Source organism: Chiloscyllium punctatum, chromosome 44 (genome assembly GCF_047496795.1).
Source record: "Chiloscyllium punctatum isolate Juve2018m chromosome 44, sChiPun1.3, whole genome shotgun sequence".
In the NCBI taxonomy this organism is placed as follows: domain Eukaryota; kingdom Metazoa; phylum Chordata; class Chondrichthyes; order Orectolobiformes; family Hemiscylliidae; genus Chiloscyllium; species Chiloscyllium punctatum.
Window position 1 is genome coordinate 59,697,981 of NC_092782.1, and position 21,276 is coordinate 59,719,256.

Here is a 21,276-nt window from a genome sequence, read left to right on the forward strand (position 1 = left end):
GGATCAGCCAGGATCCTATTGAATGGCAGAACAAGCTTGATGGGTTGAAGGGCCTACTCCTGTTCCTCTTTCATACGGTGTCTGACTTTATTTTCCCTTCTGATTTCCACAGATCCCGTAAAAGTATTCCAGACTTGTATGCAGAGCAGTTAGTAGCAGATGGCCTCTTGACTGAGCAGGAGGTTTCCAGCATTAAAACTTCTTATTATGCTAAACTAAATGACCATTTAACAAACACGGCTTCATTTTCACCGTCGGCTCCAAATCTGCAGGCTCACTGGAGTGGCTTGGTGGAACCTTCACTCAGGGTCAGTACGTGGGACACTGGAATGCCCATTGACCTGCTCAAGTATGTGGGTGCCAAGTCTGTGGAGGTTCCAAAGGAAATAACCATGCATGGTCATCTGGTGAAAACACACATACAGGTAAGCTTCAGAAACAGAAGAAATAGAGCACCTCAGCTATTGAAGTGTGTACTGATTCAAATATTCAATTGCCCCCTAAGATCCCTTGAAAACTACAACACTGTGCGTTCAATATAACGGTCACCAGTCATTTTTATCAGAATGAAATTTGTTTTGCTTGAAGCACAACTCAATTAAGCAGTTTACACATACTATATTTCTGTATATTGATCCTGTTCAAGTAGATTTCAGCTGATTCTTGGCTCTGTTCTGACACTGGATTGTTACAAGCTGTTATTGGGAAAATGGACTGATTCTCCACCACAGCACTGCAGTACAAACTCGTTATAAAATTCTGTAAATTCCATGAGCTTGCCATTCTAAGTTTGGATTTATGGTAGCTCTGCAATAATACAATTTTTTTTCTACACTCTTAGGACAAAACATCAGATTTTCAGTTTTTATACTTCAAATTTCCTCACATGTATAACATGCTTACCATTGTAAACATTTCCCGTTTTTAACATGGAAAATTTTAAACCAAATCAAAGTCTCCCTTTTTAGTAAGTATTTAGGAATATTTAATATTTTTTTCTTCTCAAGTTATTTTTGAACAGCAATAGAGAATGAGCAGAGAGAATATCTCCCCCTTTGGATTCCTTAACCAAGATTGCACACAGTTATCCAGATTGGGGATCGTCCAACTCTTTATACAATAAGCTCCCTTTTTTAAAAAAAGTTATCCTTTTTAGTCATTGGAATCTCATCCCTCCTTTAAAAGAGAGAAGAGAATTTTAACTTTAATCATTCTCAAACCATAATTACTTACTTTGTTGATGACGACTTCATCTGCACCTTTTGATACTTCCAGACTTGATGTTTTCCTGACCAGAACCCTGTTCTAATTGGTGCTTTACTCAAACCTCTGCTTCCTGTATCTCAACTCATTCCAAATCTTGTTCACGCTGACCTCCACTAATTTGCCATCAGACCATGCCTCAATTCTCAAATCTTTATCCTGATTTTAAAACTGTACTATGACCTCACTCCTTCCCAATCAATGCAACATCCCTCGAGCTCGACCAACTCTCCAAAAATCTGCACCCCTACAATTATGGCGTTTTGAAAAGATCTTGACTTTAATTGCATCTGTCTTGGTAGCCATCAGTGCTCCCCCTGATCTTATTTTATGCTGTGCACAGCTCCACAGACTGGGTGTGAGGCAGCAGCTGCGACATGCAGTGGTCAATGGGTTGGCACGCCAGCTGGAAGTGCACGGCACCCCCCAGTGGCTGTGTGGTAGGCAGCCATGTTTTTAGTTGTCTTGGTCCTTTTTTATTATTATCTCTGGAAGTCCATTCTGAGATCTCTCTCTCTCTCTTTCTTTCTTTCTTTAAAATGGTGAACCAAAAGGATGGAGTAAACATCAGTGTCAAAAAATGTTCGCAGGTGGAATCTCCTGGGGGGCCTGAACAAAGTGGGCTATGGCCAGCTCCCTGGTAGAAAGGTGTGAGATATCCAGTGAGGCTCTGTCTTGATGTAGGGAACAATTCGCTGCATCTTTTATGCTTTTGTTGAACAGTGAGGTGGGTTCCTCATGAGCAAGTTGCCAAATAAAGGGGGAGATTATAACTTGTTAATTGTCTAAGCGATAGGTTGCCAAACCTGGGCTGATGAAGTAACCTACAAACCTGATCATTCCTCTTGATGTTTAGGCTCGACTGCAGAAACTGGAAGAGGGCACAAAGCTGGACTGGTCCACGGCAGAGTCACTGGCTATTGGAACTTTACTGTGTCAAGGTAACAACTTTTAAAATATTCTGTCATTGGGCATGAGCATCCATGGCAAAGCCAGTATTTATTGCTCATCACTAACTGCCCTTGAATGTAGTGACTTGTGCTGCTGCTTCAGAGGACAGTTAGGAATAAACCACAGTGCTGTGGGTCACACTGGGGTTAGGGCAACAGAATTTCAACCTTGAAGGAAATTAGATTGATTTAAGAGTTTATAGTTTTGTAGTCCATTGCTTTCAAATTTGAGATTTCTTAATTAATTAACTATAAATTCCACCAGTTGCTATGTGGGATTTGAACCTGCAGTGCCTAGATTACTAGTCGACTGACAGTGCACCACTGTCTCCACATTATAATAAATACACCCTGCTGGTAATTGACTTCTGCTGGGCTTTGATTCCATTAGATTCCCTCAGGTCACCAGTTCTGGACCAACAGCTCTCATTGCATAAACTACAAAGATAGATTATTGCAGTCTGCTTAAGGGTCTTTATTGTGTGAATGGGAGCTGAAACCAGGTTGATAAAAATTGCAAATGTCTTTTGATGTCAGGTCAAACACAATCGTTTTTACTTAAACATGGTAAACCTCTGCCACGAGGCTCCCAGATGTTTTTAAACCACCTGTTCATTACCCATCTCTGGAGCAAGTAGGACTTGGACCCAGGCCCCCTGGCTCAGAGGTAGGGACATAACCACAGCCTCATCAGGGCCCAAACCATGGAGCTGCGATTGGGAACCATCCTGTAGAAACCATGTGATTTTTCATTACTTTTATTTCCTTTTATCAATTTTGGTTTGCATCGGTGAACTGGAAACTTTATGTTAAAGATAACTTTTGGACTGTGCACGATAGCTTGTGTTGAAAGGAAAACAGACCAAACGGGCCCTTGTTTATTCATGAGGCCTGACCTGGAAGTTGATTGCAGGCTGGTTCCTGATCAAAAGCTTCTGCAGATGCTTTGTCACTGGGGAAGAGCATTATGTTTAAACAGAGAGCAGAAGTTGGCTATTAACAAGGTCAGTATCTGGGAATTGGTCACAGCAAGTCTGGCAAAGGCCTGTGCTCAAGCAGATGGCAATTGCTGAATGAGAACAGGGAGTTTGTGGAGGAGATGGTCAGTCTGCTGGAAGTGTTCAAAGTTTTAGTTGGGTTTTTGGATTAATTTCTGGAGAAAAGGAATCTGGCTGTTGATGCAACAGTGTGAAGATATTAAAACTCCCTGTCCAATCTCCCATGAACAGCTCTTGAAAGCTCGGGAAATAGAAAACTAAATTATAAATATTACTGCCTTCATCTGGGCAGAGGTGAGTATGGTCGCCATTACAAAAGGGAAAGTACTAGAAAAGTTAAAAGCTCTAAAAATTGATAAATCTCCTGGCCCTGAGGGAGGTGGCCGAGGAAATAGTGGAGGCGTTGGTTGTAATCTTTCAAAAGTGACTGGAGTCAGGGAAAGTCCCAGATGATTGGAAAATCACTGTTGTAAACCCCTTGTTCAAGAAAGGATCAAGACAAAAGATGGAAAATTATAGGCTGGTTAGCCTAACCTCGGTTGTAGGTAAAATTCTAGAATCCATCGTTAAGGATGAGATTTCTAAATTCTTGGAAGTGCAGGGTCACATTAGAACATGTCAACATGGATTTAGCATGCCTGACAAACCTGTTAGAATTCTTTGAAGAGGTAACAAGTAGGTTAGACCAGGGAAACCCAATGGATGTGCTTTATCAAAGGTCTTTTGGAGGTCTAGATAAGGTGCCTCATGGGAGCCTGCTGAATAAGGTGAGAGCCCATGGTGCTTGAGGTGAGCTACTGGCATGGATTGAGGATTGGCTGTCTGACAGAAGGCAGAGAGTTGGGGTAAAAAGTTCTTTTTTGGAATGGCAGCTAGTGACAAGTGTTGTCCTGCAGCTGTTCACTTTATATATCAATGATCTGGATGAGGGGACTGGGGACATTCTGGCGAAGTTCGCTGATGATACAAAGTTAGATGGATCGGCAGGTAGTTCTGAGGAGGTGGGGAGGCTGCAGAAATATTTAGACAGTTTAGGAGAGTGGTCCGAGAAATGGCTGATGAAATTCAACATGAGCAAATGCGAGGTCTTGCACTTTGGAAAACAGAATACAGAAATGGACTACTTTCTAAATGGTGAGAAACTTCATAAAGTCAAAGTACAAATGGATCTGGGAGTGCTAGTTCAGGATTCTCTAAAGGTTAACTTGCAGGTTCAGTCCATGATTAAGGAAGTGAATGTAATGTGGTCATTTATCTCAAGAGAGTTGGAATATAAAAGCAGTGATGTGCTTCTGAGATTTTATAAAGCTCTAGTTAGACCACATTTGGAATACTATGTCCAGTTTTGGGTCCCATACCCTAGGAAGGACATACTGGCACTGGAGTGTGTCCAGCAGAGATTCACATGGATGATCCCTGGAATGGTCGGCCTAACATATGATGAACAGCTGAGGATCCTGGATTATATTAATTAGAGTTTAGAAGGTTGAGGGGAGATCTAATAGAAACTTACAAGATAATGCATGGCTTAGAAAGGGTGGACACTGGGAAGTTGTTTCCGTTAGGCGGGGAGACTAGAACCATGGGCACAGGCTTCAAATTAGAGCAGATCAATTTAGAACGGAAATGAGGAGACATTTCTTCAGCCAGAGGGTGGTGAGCCTGTGGAATTCATTGCCGTGGAGGCCAGGATGTTAAATGTCTTCAAGGCAGAGATTGATAAATGCTTAATCTCTCAAGGAGTTAAGGGCTACGGGGAGAGTGCTGGCAAATGAGTTGAAATGTCCATCAGCCATGATTAAATGGTGGAGTGGACTCGATGGGCTGAATGGCCTTCCCTCCACTCCTATGTCTTACGGTCTAACTGTAAGAGAGATTTTAAGAAAATCAACTAAGAAACCATCATTGTGTCTGTGGAATAATGAATTGCAAAAAACCACTTAACCAGTGTTAAGGGTAGCATGCTGGCTCAGTTTGGTGGCACAGTGGCTCAGTGGTTAGCCTCACAGTGCCAGGTACCCGGATTCAATCCCACCCTCTGCCAATTGTCTGTGTGGTGTTTGCACATTCCCTCTGCCTCTAGACGGATTTCCTCCGAGTGCTCTGGTTTCCCCTCACAGTCCAAAGATGTGCAGGTTAGGTGGACTGGCCATGTTAAGTTACCTATAGTGTCTAGGTATGTGCAGGCTAGGTGGGTTAGCAATAGGAAATGCAGGGTTACATGGTGGGGTGGGTCTGGATTGGATGCTCTTCAGAGAGTTGGTGTGGACTTGATGGGCCAAACAGCCTGCTTCCGTAGGGATTCTATGATTCTAAAATTGATTACCTGTATACGCAAAGTCTGGGATTGATTATTCAAACTCTGGTTAGGAATCATTGGGATGAATTTTGAGGGTCTTTGGTGGTTTTGATTTAATATTGTAAGTACATTGTTCAGCTGATTTTGGGTTAGCTGTCCATGTCGTAACATTTGCATCAATTCCCAACAATAATGTAAATGAACTCATTAACCCTTTATACTAAAGATGTTAGTATGAAATCAATGTGTAGAAGACCTTATTTATCATGGTCAGAAGTCACACAACACCATGTTATACTCTCACAGGTTTATTTGAAATCTTAAGGTTTTGGAGTGCTGCCCCTTTGTCAGGTGCATTGAAACCTGGTGTTGTGTAACTTCTGACATTGTCCACCCCAGTCCAACATTGGCACCTCTCTATCTTATTTATCATGTTTGCTTTTGGGAAATGTTGAACTGAGTGACCTTCTCTTGAGCGAAGGGGTTCGAGCAACACAATTGACCCCCATCCTCGAACTACAGAGCAGAGCAGTCAGCATTCTTGAGCGTGATATCTGCTCTTTAACTACTACTGGAGAGCCTGTGCATGTAATGGTGGTGTAAGGGACATTTGGGGCAGCCATGCTGTGATCTCTGTTCTGTTGATGTCATTACTATACGGGCTCACAACACACCAGAATTGTGTATGATTCCAGATCAGCAGGACCCAGGAAATCTCACTCCACTCAGGAAAGAAATGAGGTGAAAACAAAAGGGTTTAAACATGTTATTGTCACCTTGGTTTGTTGTTTTTAAATGGCATTCCTTTTAACTCAAGCATCCCTTTTTAAGAACAAGTTACTTCTCTGAATTACTGATTCGAGTGATGAATAGGTACGTTGTGAATATTCGATTGAATGTTTTTGTTTCCCTTGAAGATTTTAATGTGCGTTTAAGTGGACAGGACGTTGGTCGTGGCACCTTCAGTCAACGACACGCAATGGTTGTTTGCCAAGAAACTGGTGACACTTACATCCCACTCAACCATATCAGTCCAGAACAAAAAGGATTTTTTGAGGTAAGAAGTTCACTGTTTTTATTTGTGACCTGTCGATTTAAAATGTTTTACTTAGTGAGTTGCTCTGAGGAGTTTCAACTTAAAAAAGAATTCCACAATGCCAGGTTATAGTCCAACAGGTTTATTTAGAAGTACAAGCTTTCGAAGCGCTGCTCCTTTGTCAGGTAACTATCTGTGATTTTTAACTTTGTCCACCCCAGTCCAACACCAGCTCCCCCGCGTCATTAAGAAAAGAATGGCAGTCACAGAGTGTCAGGAGGACCTTTTGCAGATTGTCCATTCCCTGAAACATTCCGAGCCACTCACCATCCTGACTTGGAAACTAAACCACTCTGCCTTCATTGTTGCCTAGCCAAATGCCTGGAGCTTCAACCCCAACATCAATACGGGTGCAGCTGCACTAGATGGACTGCAGTCATTCTAATAAGTGGTTTGCTATTATCTTCTCGAGGGCTTCTTTCAATCTGGTCTCCTTTACACTGATGACTGGGTGACCACCTCCTTCCGGCCATGTCAATGACCCTGACCTTCCTTTTGCTTCTCATTTCCATGGACTAATTTGATCCCAAGCTGACGTTTCTGACCTGAGCCTTCTGCAGTGTTCCAATGAAGGGCAACAAGCTCGAGGGACAACACTTCATCTTCCGCTTAGGCACTTTGCAACCTTGAGATCTCAACACTGAACTTCATAGCTTTCAAAGCTGACCACATTATGTCTGTTCTCCATCCTTCTTACATTCTCTACACCTCTCTTACCCTCGTCCCACCCCACAGCCTTATCTCATTTACTTTGCTTTTAGGGGAGAGGACACATTCTCTTCTCCCTTTCACACTTTAATTTACACCCATCTTACATTGCTTTTTCTCTTTCACCAGGGTTAATGACTCCTTAATCTTTTACATAGGCCTCTGTGTAAGGAGCTTCTCAAAAGTTTTAAAAATATTTCCAACACCTTTCAGTTTTGATGAGTCATAACAGACACGCAATTTTTCTGTCTCCACAGATGCTGCCAGACCTGCTGAGTTTCTCCACTGTTTGATGTTTGTGCCATCTCAAGGGAAGTTAGTGATGGTTTGGCCTGGCCAGCAATGCTGTTTACACATTCTCCTCTTAAATAACCTAAAAGGGAAGGAAAAGTGACCAGAACTGTTACTATCTCTGTGGCTGTTCAGGGTGTTGGTTAGGCCACTGTTGGAATATTGCGTGCTATTCTGGTCTCCTTCCTATCGGAAGGATTTTGTGAAACTTGCAAGGGTTCAAAAAGGATTTACAAGGATGATGCTATAGGGAGAGGCTGAATAGGCTGGGGCTGTTTTCCCTGGAGCATCGGAGGCTGAGGGGTGACTTATAGAGGTTTATAAAATTATGAGGGGCATGGATAGGATAAATAGACAAAATCTTTTCCCTGGGGTCTGGGAGTCCAGAACTAGAGGGCATAGGTTTAGAGTAAGAGGGGAAAGATATAAAAGAGACCTAAGGGGCAACCTTTTCACACAGAGGGTGGTACGTGTATGGAATGAGCTGCCAGAGGAAGTGGTGGAGGCTGGTACAGTTACAACATTTAAAAGGCGTATGGATGGGTATATGAATAGGAAGGGTTTAGAGGGATGTGGGCCAAGTGCTGGCAACAGGACTAGATTAGGTTAGGATATCTGGTCGGCATGGACGAGTTGGACCAAAGGGTCTGTTTTCGTGCTGTACATCTCTATGACTGTATCTGTAAGAATTGTCCTCCACCCATCCTGCCAAAACCAGGAAGCCAGTATTAGAGCTTGGTAACTGGCATTTTCCATTGGTGAATCCAAACATTCCAGTGACTTTATAGAAGACTTTTTTTTTTAACAGCATAACATTATTCGTATTAGTGGAGGAAATACATTTTGATATAAGGACATTGTAAAATCAAATCATCTAAATGTGTTGTAAAGTTGGTAATAGGTACAGGGAGTCAGTTTAGCTCAGATGGCTGGTTAGAGACATAAGGGATATCAACAAGGTGGGCTCAATTCTGCATCAATTGAGGTTACTATAAAGTACCTACTTGTCAACCTCTCCCCTTGCCTGAGGCGTGCTGACCCTCAGGTTGAACCACCACCACCATCAAATCTCTGTCTCTCTAATGAGAAAACAGCCTTATGGTCCAGGGGAGCTCGAGTGACTATTTTTTTTAGGAGGAACAAGAAAAATAACATGCTGTATCTTTTTGTCAGGTCTGTAACAGTCCATTGTCTGAGGAGGCAGTGCTGGGTTTTGAGTATGGGATGAGTATTGAAAGCCCAAAGCTACTTCCGATTTGGGAAGCCCAGTTTGGAGACTTCTTCAATGGTGCTCAAATTATATTTGACACATTTATCTCTGGAGGTGAGACTTTAAACCCTGTGGAGTGGTCAGATTATAAAGATGTTCGTGCATGGCATGCTTTATTTGGGGGGGGATTTCCCAGTTACATTTCTTTCATGCTCGCGTATTGCAACAGTTCTTGATTATCCCTTTTTCTTTTTGTTTTGTTAACCTGCTGCCTTCTTCTGCTGGGTGGGAAATTTGCTGGTGCTATTCGGGTGGGTTTAAATTAGCTCAGCAGGGGGATGGGAACCGGAGGTGTAGCTGCAGTGCACAGGGGGATGAGAGTAGGAAGGACAGGGACAGGATTTTAGGGTCACAGGAATGTGCTGGCAGACAGCAAAGTGGTTTGAAGTGTGTTTACTTCAACGCCAGAAGTATCCGAAATAAGGTAGGTGAGCTTGCAGTGTGGATAGGTACCTGGGACTTCGATGTTGTGGCCATTTCGGAGACAAGGATAGAGCAGGGTGAGGAATGGATATTGCAGGTTCCAGGGTTTAGATCTTTCATTAAGAACAGGCAAGGAGGTTAAAGAGGGGGAGGCGTGGCTTTGTTAGTCAAGGATTGTATAACAGTGGCTGAGAGAACTTTTGATGAGGACTCATCTACTGATGTAGTGTGGGCTGAGGTTAGAAATAAAAGAGGAGAGGTCACACTGCTTGGAATTCTTTATAGGCCTCTGCAGAGTTCCAGGGAGGTGGAATAGAGGATTAGCAAAATTATTCTGGGTAGGAGTGAAAGGAACAGGGTGGTCATTATGGGGGACTTTAACTTCCCCAACATTGACTGGAAATGCTATAACTCTAGTACGTCGGATGGGTCAGTTTTCGTCCAATGTGTACAGGAGGGTTTCCTGACATAGTATGTCGAAGGGCCAACAAGAGGGGAGGCCACACTGGATCTGGTGCTTGGTAATGAACCTGGCCAGGTGTTTGATTGAGTTGTAGGTGAACAGTTTGGAGAGAGTGACCATAATTCAGTTACGTATAGTTTAGCAATGGAAAGGGAGAGGTACATGCCACAGGTCAAAGGTTATCGATAGGGCAAGGGCAATTATAGGGCAAGAATTAGGATGCATAGAATGGTGTAGCAAAATGCAGGGTATACAGACAATGGAAATGTGGAGCTGGTTTAAGGAACAGATATTGCGTGTCCTTGATAGGTATGTCCCTGTCACGCAGGGAGGAAGTGATAAGGTAAGGGAACCGTGGTTTACAACAGAGGTTACATCTCTTGTTAAGCAGAAGGAGGCTTATGTGTTGATGAGGCGAGATGGTTCAGATGAGGCGATGGAGAGTTACAGATCAGCTAGGAAGGATTTAAAGAGAGAGTTAACAAGAGCAAAGAGAGGACACGAGCAGTCTTTAGAAAATAGAATAAAGGAGAATCCTAAAGCTTTCTATAGATATGTGAGGAATAAAAGGATGATTAGGGTAGGAATAGGGCCAGTCAAAGACAGAAGTGGGAAGTTGAGTGTGGACCCTGTGGAGATTGGAGAGGTGCTAAATGAACATTTCTCTCAGTTTTCACTCAGGAAAAGGAGAATATTGTAGAGAAGAAGAATGAAGTACGAGATATTAGACTAGAAAGGATCGAGATTAATTATGAACAGGTGTTATTAATTCTAGCAGGAATGAAAGTAGACAAGTCCCCTGGGCCAGTTGGGATTTATCCGAGGATTCTCTGGGAAGCTAGGGAGGAGATAGCAGAGCCTTTGGCTTTGATTAGATTACATTACAGTGTGGAAACAGGCCCTTCGGCCCAACAAGTCCACACTGACCCACCGAAGCGCAACCCATCCATATCCCTACATTTACCCCTTACCTAACACTACGGGCAATTTAGCATGGCCAATTCACCTTACCTGCACGTCTTTGGACTGTGGGAGGAAACCGGAGCGCCCGGAGGGAACCCACGCAGACACAGGGAGAACGTGCAAACTCCACACAGTCAGTCACCTGAGGCGGGAATTGAACGTGGGTCTCTGGCGCTGTGAGGCAGCAGTGCTAACCTCTGTGCCACTGTGCCGCCCATTGATATTTGAGTCGTCATTGAGTCGTCTACAGGTTTGATACCAAAGGACTGGAGGATTGCAAATGTTGTGCCCTTGTTCAAGAAGGGCAGCAGAGATGGCCCAGGTAATTATAGACCAGTGAGGCTTACTTCTGTTGTAGGAAAGGTTTTGGAAAGGATTATAAGAGATAAGATTTATAATCATCTAGCAAGCAACAATTTGATTGGAGATAGTCAACATGGTTTTGTCAAGGGCAGGTCATGTCTCACAAACCTCATTGAGTTTTGTGAGAAGGTGACCAAGCATGTAGATGAGGGTAGGGCAGTTGACGTGGTGTACATGGACTTCAGTAAAGCCTTTGATAAGGGTCCACATGGTAGGCTGTTGGAGAAAACCCAGGGGCATGGAATTGAGGGCGACTTAGCAGTTTGGATTAGAAACTGGTTTTCTGAAAGGAGGCAGCGAGTGGTGGTTGATGGAAAATATTCAGCCTGGTGTCCGGTTACTATTGGTGTGCCACAAGGTTCTGTTTTGGGATCACAGCTGTTTGTCATTTTTATCAATGACTTAGACGCAGACATAGGTGGGTGGATTAGTTAATTTGTAGACAACACTAAAGTCAGTGGAGTAGTGGACAGTGTGAAAGAATGTTACAGGTTGTAGGGGAACTTGGATAAACTGCAGAATTGGGCTGAGAGGTGGCAAATGGAGTTCAATGCAGCTAAATGTGAGGTGATTCACTTTGGGAAGAATAACAGGATGGCAGAGTACTTGGTCAGTGGAAAGATTCTTGGTAGTGTGGATGTCAGAGAGATCTTGGAGTCCATATACATAGATCCCTGAAAGTTGCCACCCAGGTAGATAGTGCTGTTAAGAAGGCATTCGGTGTGTTAGGTTTCATTTGTAGAGGGATTGAGTTCTGGAGCCACAATATCATGCTGCAACTATACAAAACGCTGGTGCGGCCACACTTGGAATATTGTGTACAGTCCTGGTCCCCATATTTCGGGAAGGATGTGGAAGCGTTGGAAAAGGTCCAGAGGAGATTTACCAGGATGTTGCCTGGTCTGGAGGGAAGGTCTTATGAGGAAAGGCTGAGAGGCTTGAACCTGTTCTCATTGGCAAGAAGGTGGCTAAGAGGGGATTTGATAGAGACATACAAGATGATCAGAGGATTAGATAGGGTAGACCGTGAAAGTCTTTTTCTGAGGATGATGACGTCAGCGTGTACGAGGGGGCATAACTACAACTTGAGGAGTGATAGATTTAAGACAGATATCAGAGGCAGGTTCTTTACTCAGAGAGTGGTAAGGACATGGAATGTCCTACCTGCTAATGTAGTCAACTCAGCCACATTAGGGAGATTTAAACAATCCTTAGATAAGCACATGGATGATTTGGGGATAGTGTAGGGAGACAAGCTGAGAATAGTTCACAGGTCGGCGCAACATCGAGGGCTGAAGGGCCTGTTCTGCGCTATATTGTTCTATGTTCTATGTTCCCTCTCTGTCTTCTGCTCCCTTTCCAGTCCCGGTTTCCACGTTTGATCTAGTGCACGTTCAGTTATTTTGTTGAATGATTGACTGACTAAAGTCTGCATCAGAGGAAGGCTGGAAAATAGAGCGAGAGGAGGAAGAGACTTTCAGAAACAGGCAATTTGGTTATATCTCAGCCAGGAAGTCAGTATACTTTTAAGATACATGAGCATCTATCATATTATATAACCTGACCAGATTTAATTTCCAAACACTTGAAGCACTTCACTCTATTTGCAACATGCTCATCTGTAACCTAATAGTTTCAAATTACCCATAACACCTACGCCTGAGGAATGTAATTTTTCTACATAGTAATTAGAAAGCATCTTCATAACTCCTGAAAAATTCAGCTAAATGTAATTGAGACTCATTGTGTTTGGGGTTTTGTGTTCAGATTGCTAGTTTGTTTATTCTTTCAAGGGATGTGGGCTTCACTGGCTAAGCCAGTATTTGGTGATGGTTCCTACTTATCTTTTTGAGAAGGAGGTGGTGAATAGCAGTCCTTGGGGTGTAGAGGTGCCCATAGTTTTTGTAGGGAGGGAGTTCTAGGAGTTTGATCCAATGACACTGAAGGATTTTTCCAAGTCAGGATAGAAATGGCTTTGAGAGGAAATTGCAGGGGGTGGTGTTCCTATGTATCTGCTGTCATTGCCCTTCTAGGTGGTAGAGGTTGTAGTTTGGAAGGTGCTGTCAAAAGAATGGTAAGGTCCTGTAGTGCATCTTGTAGATGGTACGCACTATACATCAGCACTGATGGGAGTGTTGAAGACGGTGAATGTGGTACCAATCAAGGGGGCTGCTTTGTCCTGGATGGTAGTAAGCTCCTTGAGTTTCTCTAGAGCTGCCCCCATCCAGGCAAGTGGGGAGTATTGCATCACACTCCTGACTTGTGTTGGCTATAACTACAGTATTGGTAATAATCAAAATCTGAAATAAAACCAGGAAGTGCTGGGGAAACTCAGCCGTTCTGGCAGCATCTGTGAAGTCAGAAACAGAGTTAATATTTTGAGTCTTATTCAAGTCTTCTTTGGGACTTCAGTAATCAGTGTGTTGGAGTTATTGGAATAAAATTCTGACTAGACAAGTACAAGCCTGGAGTCGAGATTAGAGTGGTGCTGGAAAAGTACAGCAGGTCAGGCAGCATCCGAGGAGCAGGAAAATCAACGTTTTGAGCAAAAGCCCTTCATCTGACCTTCTCTTGTCAGCTCTATATTTATACGATGAGTCCAGTTGAGTATCTAGTCAATGGTAACCCCCATTATGTTGATTTTGGGGGATTCTTCAATGGCAATGCCATGAAACATTAAAAGGACCAGCTTCTGTCTTGTTTGTAATTTCCTGGGAGGAAAAAGGTCAGCCTGTCTATGTCAGAAGGAAATAACAAACCTTCTGTTAGGATGCTAATTCTTGAATGGTAGGTTCTCTTTTTGTTTATTTATTTGTTTCATGAGTAAGTTTCTGTAACTCGCTCCATTTGAAAGGGTACTCAAATAATATACCTGAGGCAGCAATAATGATTAACCTCTGATGAAAATCTGTTTGAAACTGAATCAATCATTTTGTGTCCCCACTAAATCCTATCCTTTTGGCAGGTGAAGCGAAATGGTTGCTACAAAGTGGGATTGTTATTCTCCTCCCACACGGCTATGATGGTGCAGGCCCAGAACACTCCTCCTGTCGTTTGGAGCGTTTTCTCCAGGTAAGCAGCCTCTACCAGGACCCTAAACTGTCCTCAGACAGCTATCAAAGTAGGACACCTGTTAATCCATGCTACTCACCCTCCTTTTTCATTTTCCAAGTATAGAAAGAGATGATCCATATTCTCCATTTGGCATGAACTAACTATCTGCTCAACATCCAAGCGGCATCACAACAGAAGTGACCACAGTCCCATGCAGTCTGTTTCCTGCCACATCATAAGGCCTGGGGTTTGACACCACAATTTGAAGTTTGCTTGGACAGATTCCAGGCTTATACTTGTCTAGTCAGAATTTTATTCCAATAACTCCAACACACTGATTACTGGAGTTCCAAAGAAGACGTGAATAAGACTCGAAATATTAACTCTGTTTCTGACTTCACAGATTCTGCCAGAACGGCTGAATATCTCACTTCCTGGTTTTATTTCAGATTTCCACTATTACCAGTACTGCAGTTGTATCCAACCCACTGCTTGGAATATGGGGAGGGTATGGCCTAGTGGTACTATCTCTAGCCTATTAATCCAGCGACCCAGGTAATATTCTGGGGACCTGGGTTCAAATCTTGTCATGGCAGAATTAAGAGTCCAGTGATGGCCATGAATCTATTGTCAAGTCGGGAAAAACCCATCTGGTTCACTAATGCCCTTAAGAGAAGGAAATTGCAATCTTTACCTGGTCTGGCCTACATGTGACTCCAGACCCACAGCAATGTGGTTGACTCTTAACTGGCCTCTGAGCAATTAAGAATGGGCAATAAATGCCAGCCTAGCCAATGATGCCCACATCTCATGAACTAATTTTAAAAAGGTAGATGCCAAGTCTGGATAGAAGAGGGGCTCAGATCATTGAGCTTTTAGATGGAAATTCAGTAATTGGTTTGGAATTGGAAAAAGAAGAAGCCATTCAGCCTTTGAGCTTTACTATCCCATTTAATCCGATCTCCATCTCAATTTCACAGAATCGATTTAGCTCCACATTCGTTGACACTTGAATAAAAATCTGTGGAAATGGGTTTCTGCAAATCTTTTGTGTGAAAGATTGCTCCTAATTTTACTCTAAAATGGTTCATTTTATAATTAAAGATGCTATCCAGTGAGATTCACTGTTAGCGCATCAGTGGTATTAGACTAACTGCAGCGAAACTATGAAATCCTACTAACAATGTATTATCCCTTAACCTTTTACAATCCAGGTAATACCAAGACAAGAATTTACAATTTTTATCAATTTAATCCTTTAACAACCATCCTGTTTCATTTCATGTAAATCTGCTTGGTAGACCCCAGAGTTTGATTCGTCTTTCCTTATATGTGATGCCCAATATTGAAGGGGGAAATTGGTAGCTCCATTTCTTACATTGCTCCAATGACACCATTTTAAAAGCTCTTCATTAGCCATACTGTGCTTTTGTCACATCCTGAAATCAAGAAAGCTGCTGTTACAGTCCAACGTCTTTCCCTTTTTTTGTTAAGCAGGATTGTCTTTTTAACAATGTAGGTAGACAACTTCAAAAGACTAAACTGGTGGAGAGCTAATGCAACACAGCATTTATCAATAAACCTCCTTTTCTCCAACAGATGAGCGACAGCAAGGAGGAAGGCGTTGACGGGGACAATGTCAACATGTCCATTGTACATCCCACTACCCCAGCACAATACTTTCACTTACTGCGCCGGCAGATGGTTCGAAATTTCCGTAAACCTCTGATTGTGGCCTCGCCGAAAATGTTGCTGCGTCTCCCAGTGAGTACACGTTACACTTTAATATGATCACTCAGATACTGGACAATATTCACTTTGTAAATGTTCACCTTGTTTGCAGTGAGCTTATTTGATTAGGTGGGAAGATGAGCATAATCATAACAGATATGTTTTGAAGATAATCATGCATTTATAATCCTCCCTATGTGCCACTTTAGCCATGAAGTTAAGTTTATGTTATCATCAAAAGCTTTAGCACAATGTCTTCAGGCTCTACTGCAGTTTTGAGAGCATATTTTTCCAGGTTTATACTTTAGTCTAGTACTGAATGGGTAAGTGATTCATTGATATAGATGCTCATTTCTCATAAAGTTACATTCAAATGTGTGAATTAGGAGCAGAAGTAGGTGCCGTAAAGCTGCTGTGCCATTGTGTTTATATTTCAACTCCACATTGCCATCTATCCTCTAACCATTGATACTCATGCCTAACAAGAACCTCTACCTTTAAAAATATTCACTGAAGCTATTTTCTGAGGTGAAATTTCAAAGTTGCACGATCCTGTGAGTGAAAAAAAAGTTCTCCTTAGCTTGGTCTAAAAGGGTGGCCCCTCTTTTTCAAACAGAGGCCCGTAGTCCTGGACTCGCCTACAAGAGGACACATCTTTTGTACGTCTACCATCTCAACGTCTCATATATCCCAATGAGGTCATCTCTCATTCTTCTAACCTCCAATCTTCCCTTATAAGACAGATCACTCAGTCCATGTATCAGGCTATTGGAGCACCTCTGGACCATCTCCACGCGTTGACATCCTTCCTTAAATAAGGAGACCAAAACCGAACACTATATTCAAGATATGGTCTCTCCAATCCCCTGCATAACATCCTTATTTTCCACCATCCCTCCAGACCTCCCCCTCACTGAGGACTAACGATCAGTCCTCAGCAAAGTACTCACCTTCATCCCCCTCCGTCCACGCATCAATGAATTTAATACACGCCGTGACGTCGAACAATTCTTCCGTCGCCTCCGCCTCCGAGCTTACTTTCACAATCAGGATTCCCGCCCACCTTCCGAGGACCCCTTCGCCCACCTCCAACACACTGCATCCACCTGGACACCCCGCACAGGCCTATTACCTGCCCTTGACCTCTTCATTTCCAACTGCCGCCGGGACATTAACCGCCTCAACCTGTCTACCCCCATCCCCCATTCCAACCTCTCACCCTCACAACGCGCAGCCCTCCAATTCCTCTGCTCCAATCTCAACCTCACCATCAAGCCAGCGGATAAAGGGGACGCAGTGGTAGTCTGGCGCACTGACCTCTACACCACTGAAGCCAAACGCCAACTCGAGGACACCTCTTCCTACTGCCCCCTCGACCATGATCCCACACCCCCATCACCAAACCATCATCTCCCAGACCATACAGAACCTCATCACCTCAGGAGATCTCTCACCCACAGCTTCCAACCTCATAGTCCAGGAACCCCGCACTGCCCGGTTCTACCTCCTTCCCAAGATCCACAAGCCTGACCACCCTGGCCGACCCATTGTCTCAGCATGCTCCTGCCCCACTGAACTCATCTCTACCTACCTCGACACTGTCCTATCCCCCCCTAGTCCAGGAACTCCCCACATACGTTCGAGACACCACCCACGCCCTCCACCTCCTCCAAGACTTCCGTTTTCCTGGCCCCCAACGCCTCATCTTCAACATGAATATCCAATCCTTCTACACCTCCATCCGCCATGACCAGGGCCTGCAAGCCCTCCGTTTTTTCCTCTCCAGACGTCCCCAACAGTACCCTTCCACCGACACACTCATTCGTTTGGCCGAACTGGTCCTCACCCGTAACAATTTCTCCTTCGAATCCTCCCACTTCCTCCAGACCAAAGGGGTAGCCATGGGCACATGAATGGGCCCCAGCTATGCCTGTCTTTTTGTTGGCTACATAGAACAGTTGATCTTCCGTAATTAAACTGGCACCACTCCCCACCTCTTCCTCCGCTACATTGATGACTGCATTGGCACTACCTCGTGCTCCCGCGAGGAGGTTGAGCAATTCATCAACTTCACCAACACATTCCACCTTGACCTTAAATTTACCTGGACCATCTCTGACACCTCCCTCCCCTTCCTGGACCTCTCCATCTCCATTAATGACGACCGACTTGACACTGACATTTTTTACAAACCCACCGACTCCCACAGCTACCTGGATTACACCTCTTCCCACCCTACCTCTTGCAAAAATGCCATCCCGTATTCCCAATTCCTCCGCCTCTGCCGTATCTGCTCCCAGGAGGTCCAGTTCCACCACAGAACACACCAGGTGGCCTCCTTCTTTAGAGACCGCAATTTCCCTTCCCATGTGGTTAAAGATGCCCTCCAACGCATCTCGTCTACATCCCATACCTCTACCCTCAGACCCCACCCCTCCAACCGTAACAAGGACAGAACGCCGCTGGTGCTCACCTTCCACCCTACCAACTTTCGCATAAACCAAATGATCCGCCGACATTTCCACCACCTCCAAAAAGACCCCACCACCAGGGATATATTTCCCTCCCCACCCCTTTCTGCCTTTTGCAAAGACCATTCCCTCTGTGACTACCTGATCAGGTCCACGTCCCCCTACAACCCACACTCCCATCCTGGCACCTTCCCCTGCCACCGCAGGAACTGTAAAACCTGCGCCCACACCTCCTCCCTCACCTCTATCCAAAGCCCTAAAGGGGCCTTCCACATCCATCAAAGTTTTACTTGCACATCCACTAATATCATTTATTGTATCCGTTGCTCCCGATGCGGTCTCCTCTACATTGGGGAGACTGGGCGCCTCCTAGCAGAGCGCTTTAGGGAACATCTCCGGGACACCCGCACCAATCAACCACACCGCCCCGTGGCCCAACATTTCAACTCCCCCTCCCACTCTGCCGAGGACATGGAGGTCCTGGGCCTCCTTCACCGCTGCTCCCTCACCACCAGATGCCTGGAGGAAGAACACCTAATCTTCCGCCTCGGAACACTTCAACCCCAGGGCACCAATGTGGACTTCAACAGTTTCCTCATTTCCCCTTCCCCCACCTCACCCTAGTTCCAAACTTCCAGCTCAGCACTGTCCCCATGACTTGTCCTACCTGCCTATCTCCTTTTCCACCTACCCACTCCACCCTCTCCTCCCTGACCTATCACCTTCATCCCCTCCCCCACTCACCTATTGTACTCTATGCTACTTTCTCCCCACCCCCACCCTCCTCCAGCTTATCTCTCCACGCTTCAGGCTCTCTGCCTTTATTCCTGATGAAGGGCTTTTGCCCGAAACATTGATTTCGCTGGTCCTTGGATGCTGCCTGAGCTGCTGTGCTCTTCCAGCACCACTAATCCAGAGTCCTTATTTTTGTGTTTAATTTCTTTCTTAATAAAGGGGTGTTCCATTAGCCTTCATGGCTACATGTGCAAACTCTGAAAAATGTACAGCAAATTTGCTTAAGAGTGTTGGGGGTCTCATGGCTTCCAACTCCTTGCTTAGTCTGACCTGACCACCTCCCCACCCCCATACCTGATCTGCATCTGCAGCACTGCCCCTTCCCTTCCAGCTTTGATTGCTTCCTTGGCCTGCCCCCACCCCAATTCACTTCCCTTACATTTCTTGCTCCTGCATGGGGTCATCAATCATGTGGTAATGTATAGGCATGGTGGGTTGAATGGCCTCTTTTGTGTATTGTAAGTTTTATGGTTGCGTTACAACACTGTCCCCGCTAACTACTTAATGATTTACACTGTACAACAATTGGCTATAAAGCATTTGGAGACAAACATGTCATGAAAGTTGTTGTATATTGTAAAATGTGAATCTTTGCTTCTAAAATTATCCTGAAGTAATTTTGGTGCTTTTTGTGAAAATAAGCAATTACGAATATGGAGGAAAACACAGCAAGTTTTGAGAAGATTTGTAGCTCAGGGTGAGGTTTTGGATGTAGGTTTGCTCGCTGAGCTGAAAGGTTCATTTCCAGACGTTTCGTTACCTTCAGTCTCCAGTTTGGCTGCTGTCTCCAGTTTGGATGAGATGGCACCAGGACCTCATGCAAAACAATGCTGAAAATTCCTGCTATTTATATGTTTAGGTTGTTGATGTCATTTCATGTTATTTCCTGTGGTGAAGTCAATTCCTGTTCCTTTTCTCAGAGAGTGGTAGATGGGTTCTAACTCGCTGTGTTTGTTGGTAGAGTTCCGGTTGGAATGCTATGCTTCTAGGAATTCTCGTGCATGTCTTTGTTTGGCTTGTCCTAGGTTGGACGTGTTGTCCCAGTTGAAGTGGTGTCCTTCCTCATCCGTATGTGAGGATACTAGTGAGAGATGGTTATGTCTTTTTGTGGCTAGTTGGTGTTCATGTATCCTGGTGGCTAGTTTTCTAATTGTTTGTCCAATGTAGTGTTTGTTACAGTCCTTGCATGGTATTTTGTAAATGACGTTAGTTTTGCTCATTGTCTGTATAGGGTCTTCCAAATTCATTAGCTGCTGTTTTAGTGTGTTGGTGGGTTTGTGGCCTACCATGATGCTGAGAGGTCTGAGTAGTCTGGCAGTCATTTCTGAGATGCCTTTGATGTAGGGGAGAGTGGCTAGGGTTTCTGGACATGTTTTGTCTGCTTGTTTGAGTTTGTTGCTGAGATATTGGCAGACTGTGTTCATAGGAAAACACACCCAGGCATTTCAGGGGTTACACTATCTGTACATTGTCATTGGTGTCAAATATATCTATACAATGTGAATATTTCACAGCAAATATTTTATATTTCATCAAATCATATAGTTGAAATAGTTATTTGATGTGGTTTGACTTGTCCTCTAGCAGACCTGTTATGAATATAATATGGAAGTATTTCTATGTGATATCTAACATTTCTGAACTTTGTGTTTTCTTTCCGAAGGCTGCTGTCTCCAGTTTGGATGAGATGGCACCAGGAACCACTTTTAAACCAGTTATTGGGGACTCGGCAGTGGATCCAAAAACGTAATTTTTTAATCTCTTTCCAAAATAGGTTCAAAACTCTTTGGGAAAAAAAAAGATATTTCATAGTGAAGGTTTTTTTTTACAAACAGCTACACAGGCATTTCAGTGTCCAAACTGATTCCACTATATAGGGACAAATTACTGCAGATGCTGGACTCTAATAAAAACAACAAATACTGGATATCATGGCAGGTCAGACAGCATCCATGGAGAGACAGCAAGCTAATATTTCAGGTCTACATGACTGATCATCACAACTGATGTAGAGTCATCTGGACTCAAACAACATCTTTGATGAATTGAAAAGCCAAAAGATATCATGTACATGTTGGAATACAAATATTCTCATCACAGCTGATGGTAACGCTGGGCAAGTCAATATAGTTGGTTAC

The 21,276-nt window shown here is 43.9% G+C and overlaps 1 protein-coding gene across 1 annotated transcript in view; it reads left to right on the forward strand.

Moving 5' to 3' along the window:
• The window catches only part of dhtkd1 (dehydrogenase E1 and transketolase domain containing 1), a 64,534-nt gene that overhangs the window by 31,395 nt on the left and 11,863 nt on the right, over window positions 1-21,276 (forward strand). Inside the window, exons 8-14 of the mRNA XM_072563029.1 lie at window positions 113-425; window positions 2,120-2,204; window positions 6,428-6,567; window positions 8,779-8,929; window positions 14,053-14,159; window positions 15,741-15,905; window positions 20,802-20,884. Of these exons, the coding sequence (XP_072419130.1) occupies window positions 113-425; window positions 2,120-2,204; window positions 6,428-6,567; window positions 8,779-8,929; window positions 14,053-14,159; window positions 15,741-15,905; window positions 20,802-20,884 (1,044 nt within the window). The remainder of the gene's footprint in view (window positions 1-112; window positions 426-2,119; window positions 2,205-6,427; window positions 6,568-8,778; window positions 8,930-14,052; window positions 14,160-15,740; window positions 15,906-20,801; window positions 20,885-21,276) is intronic.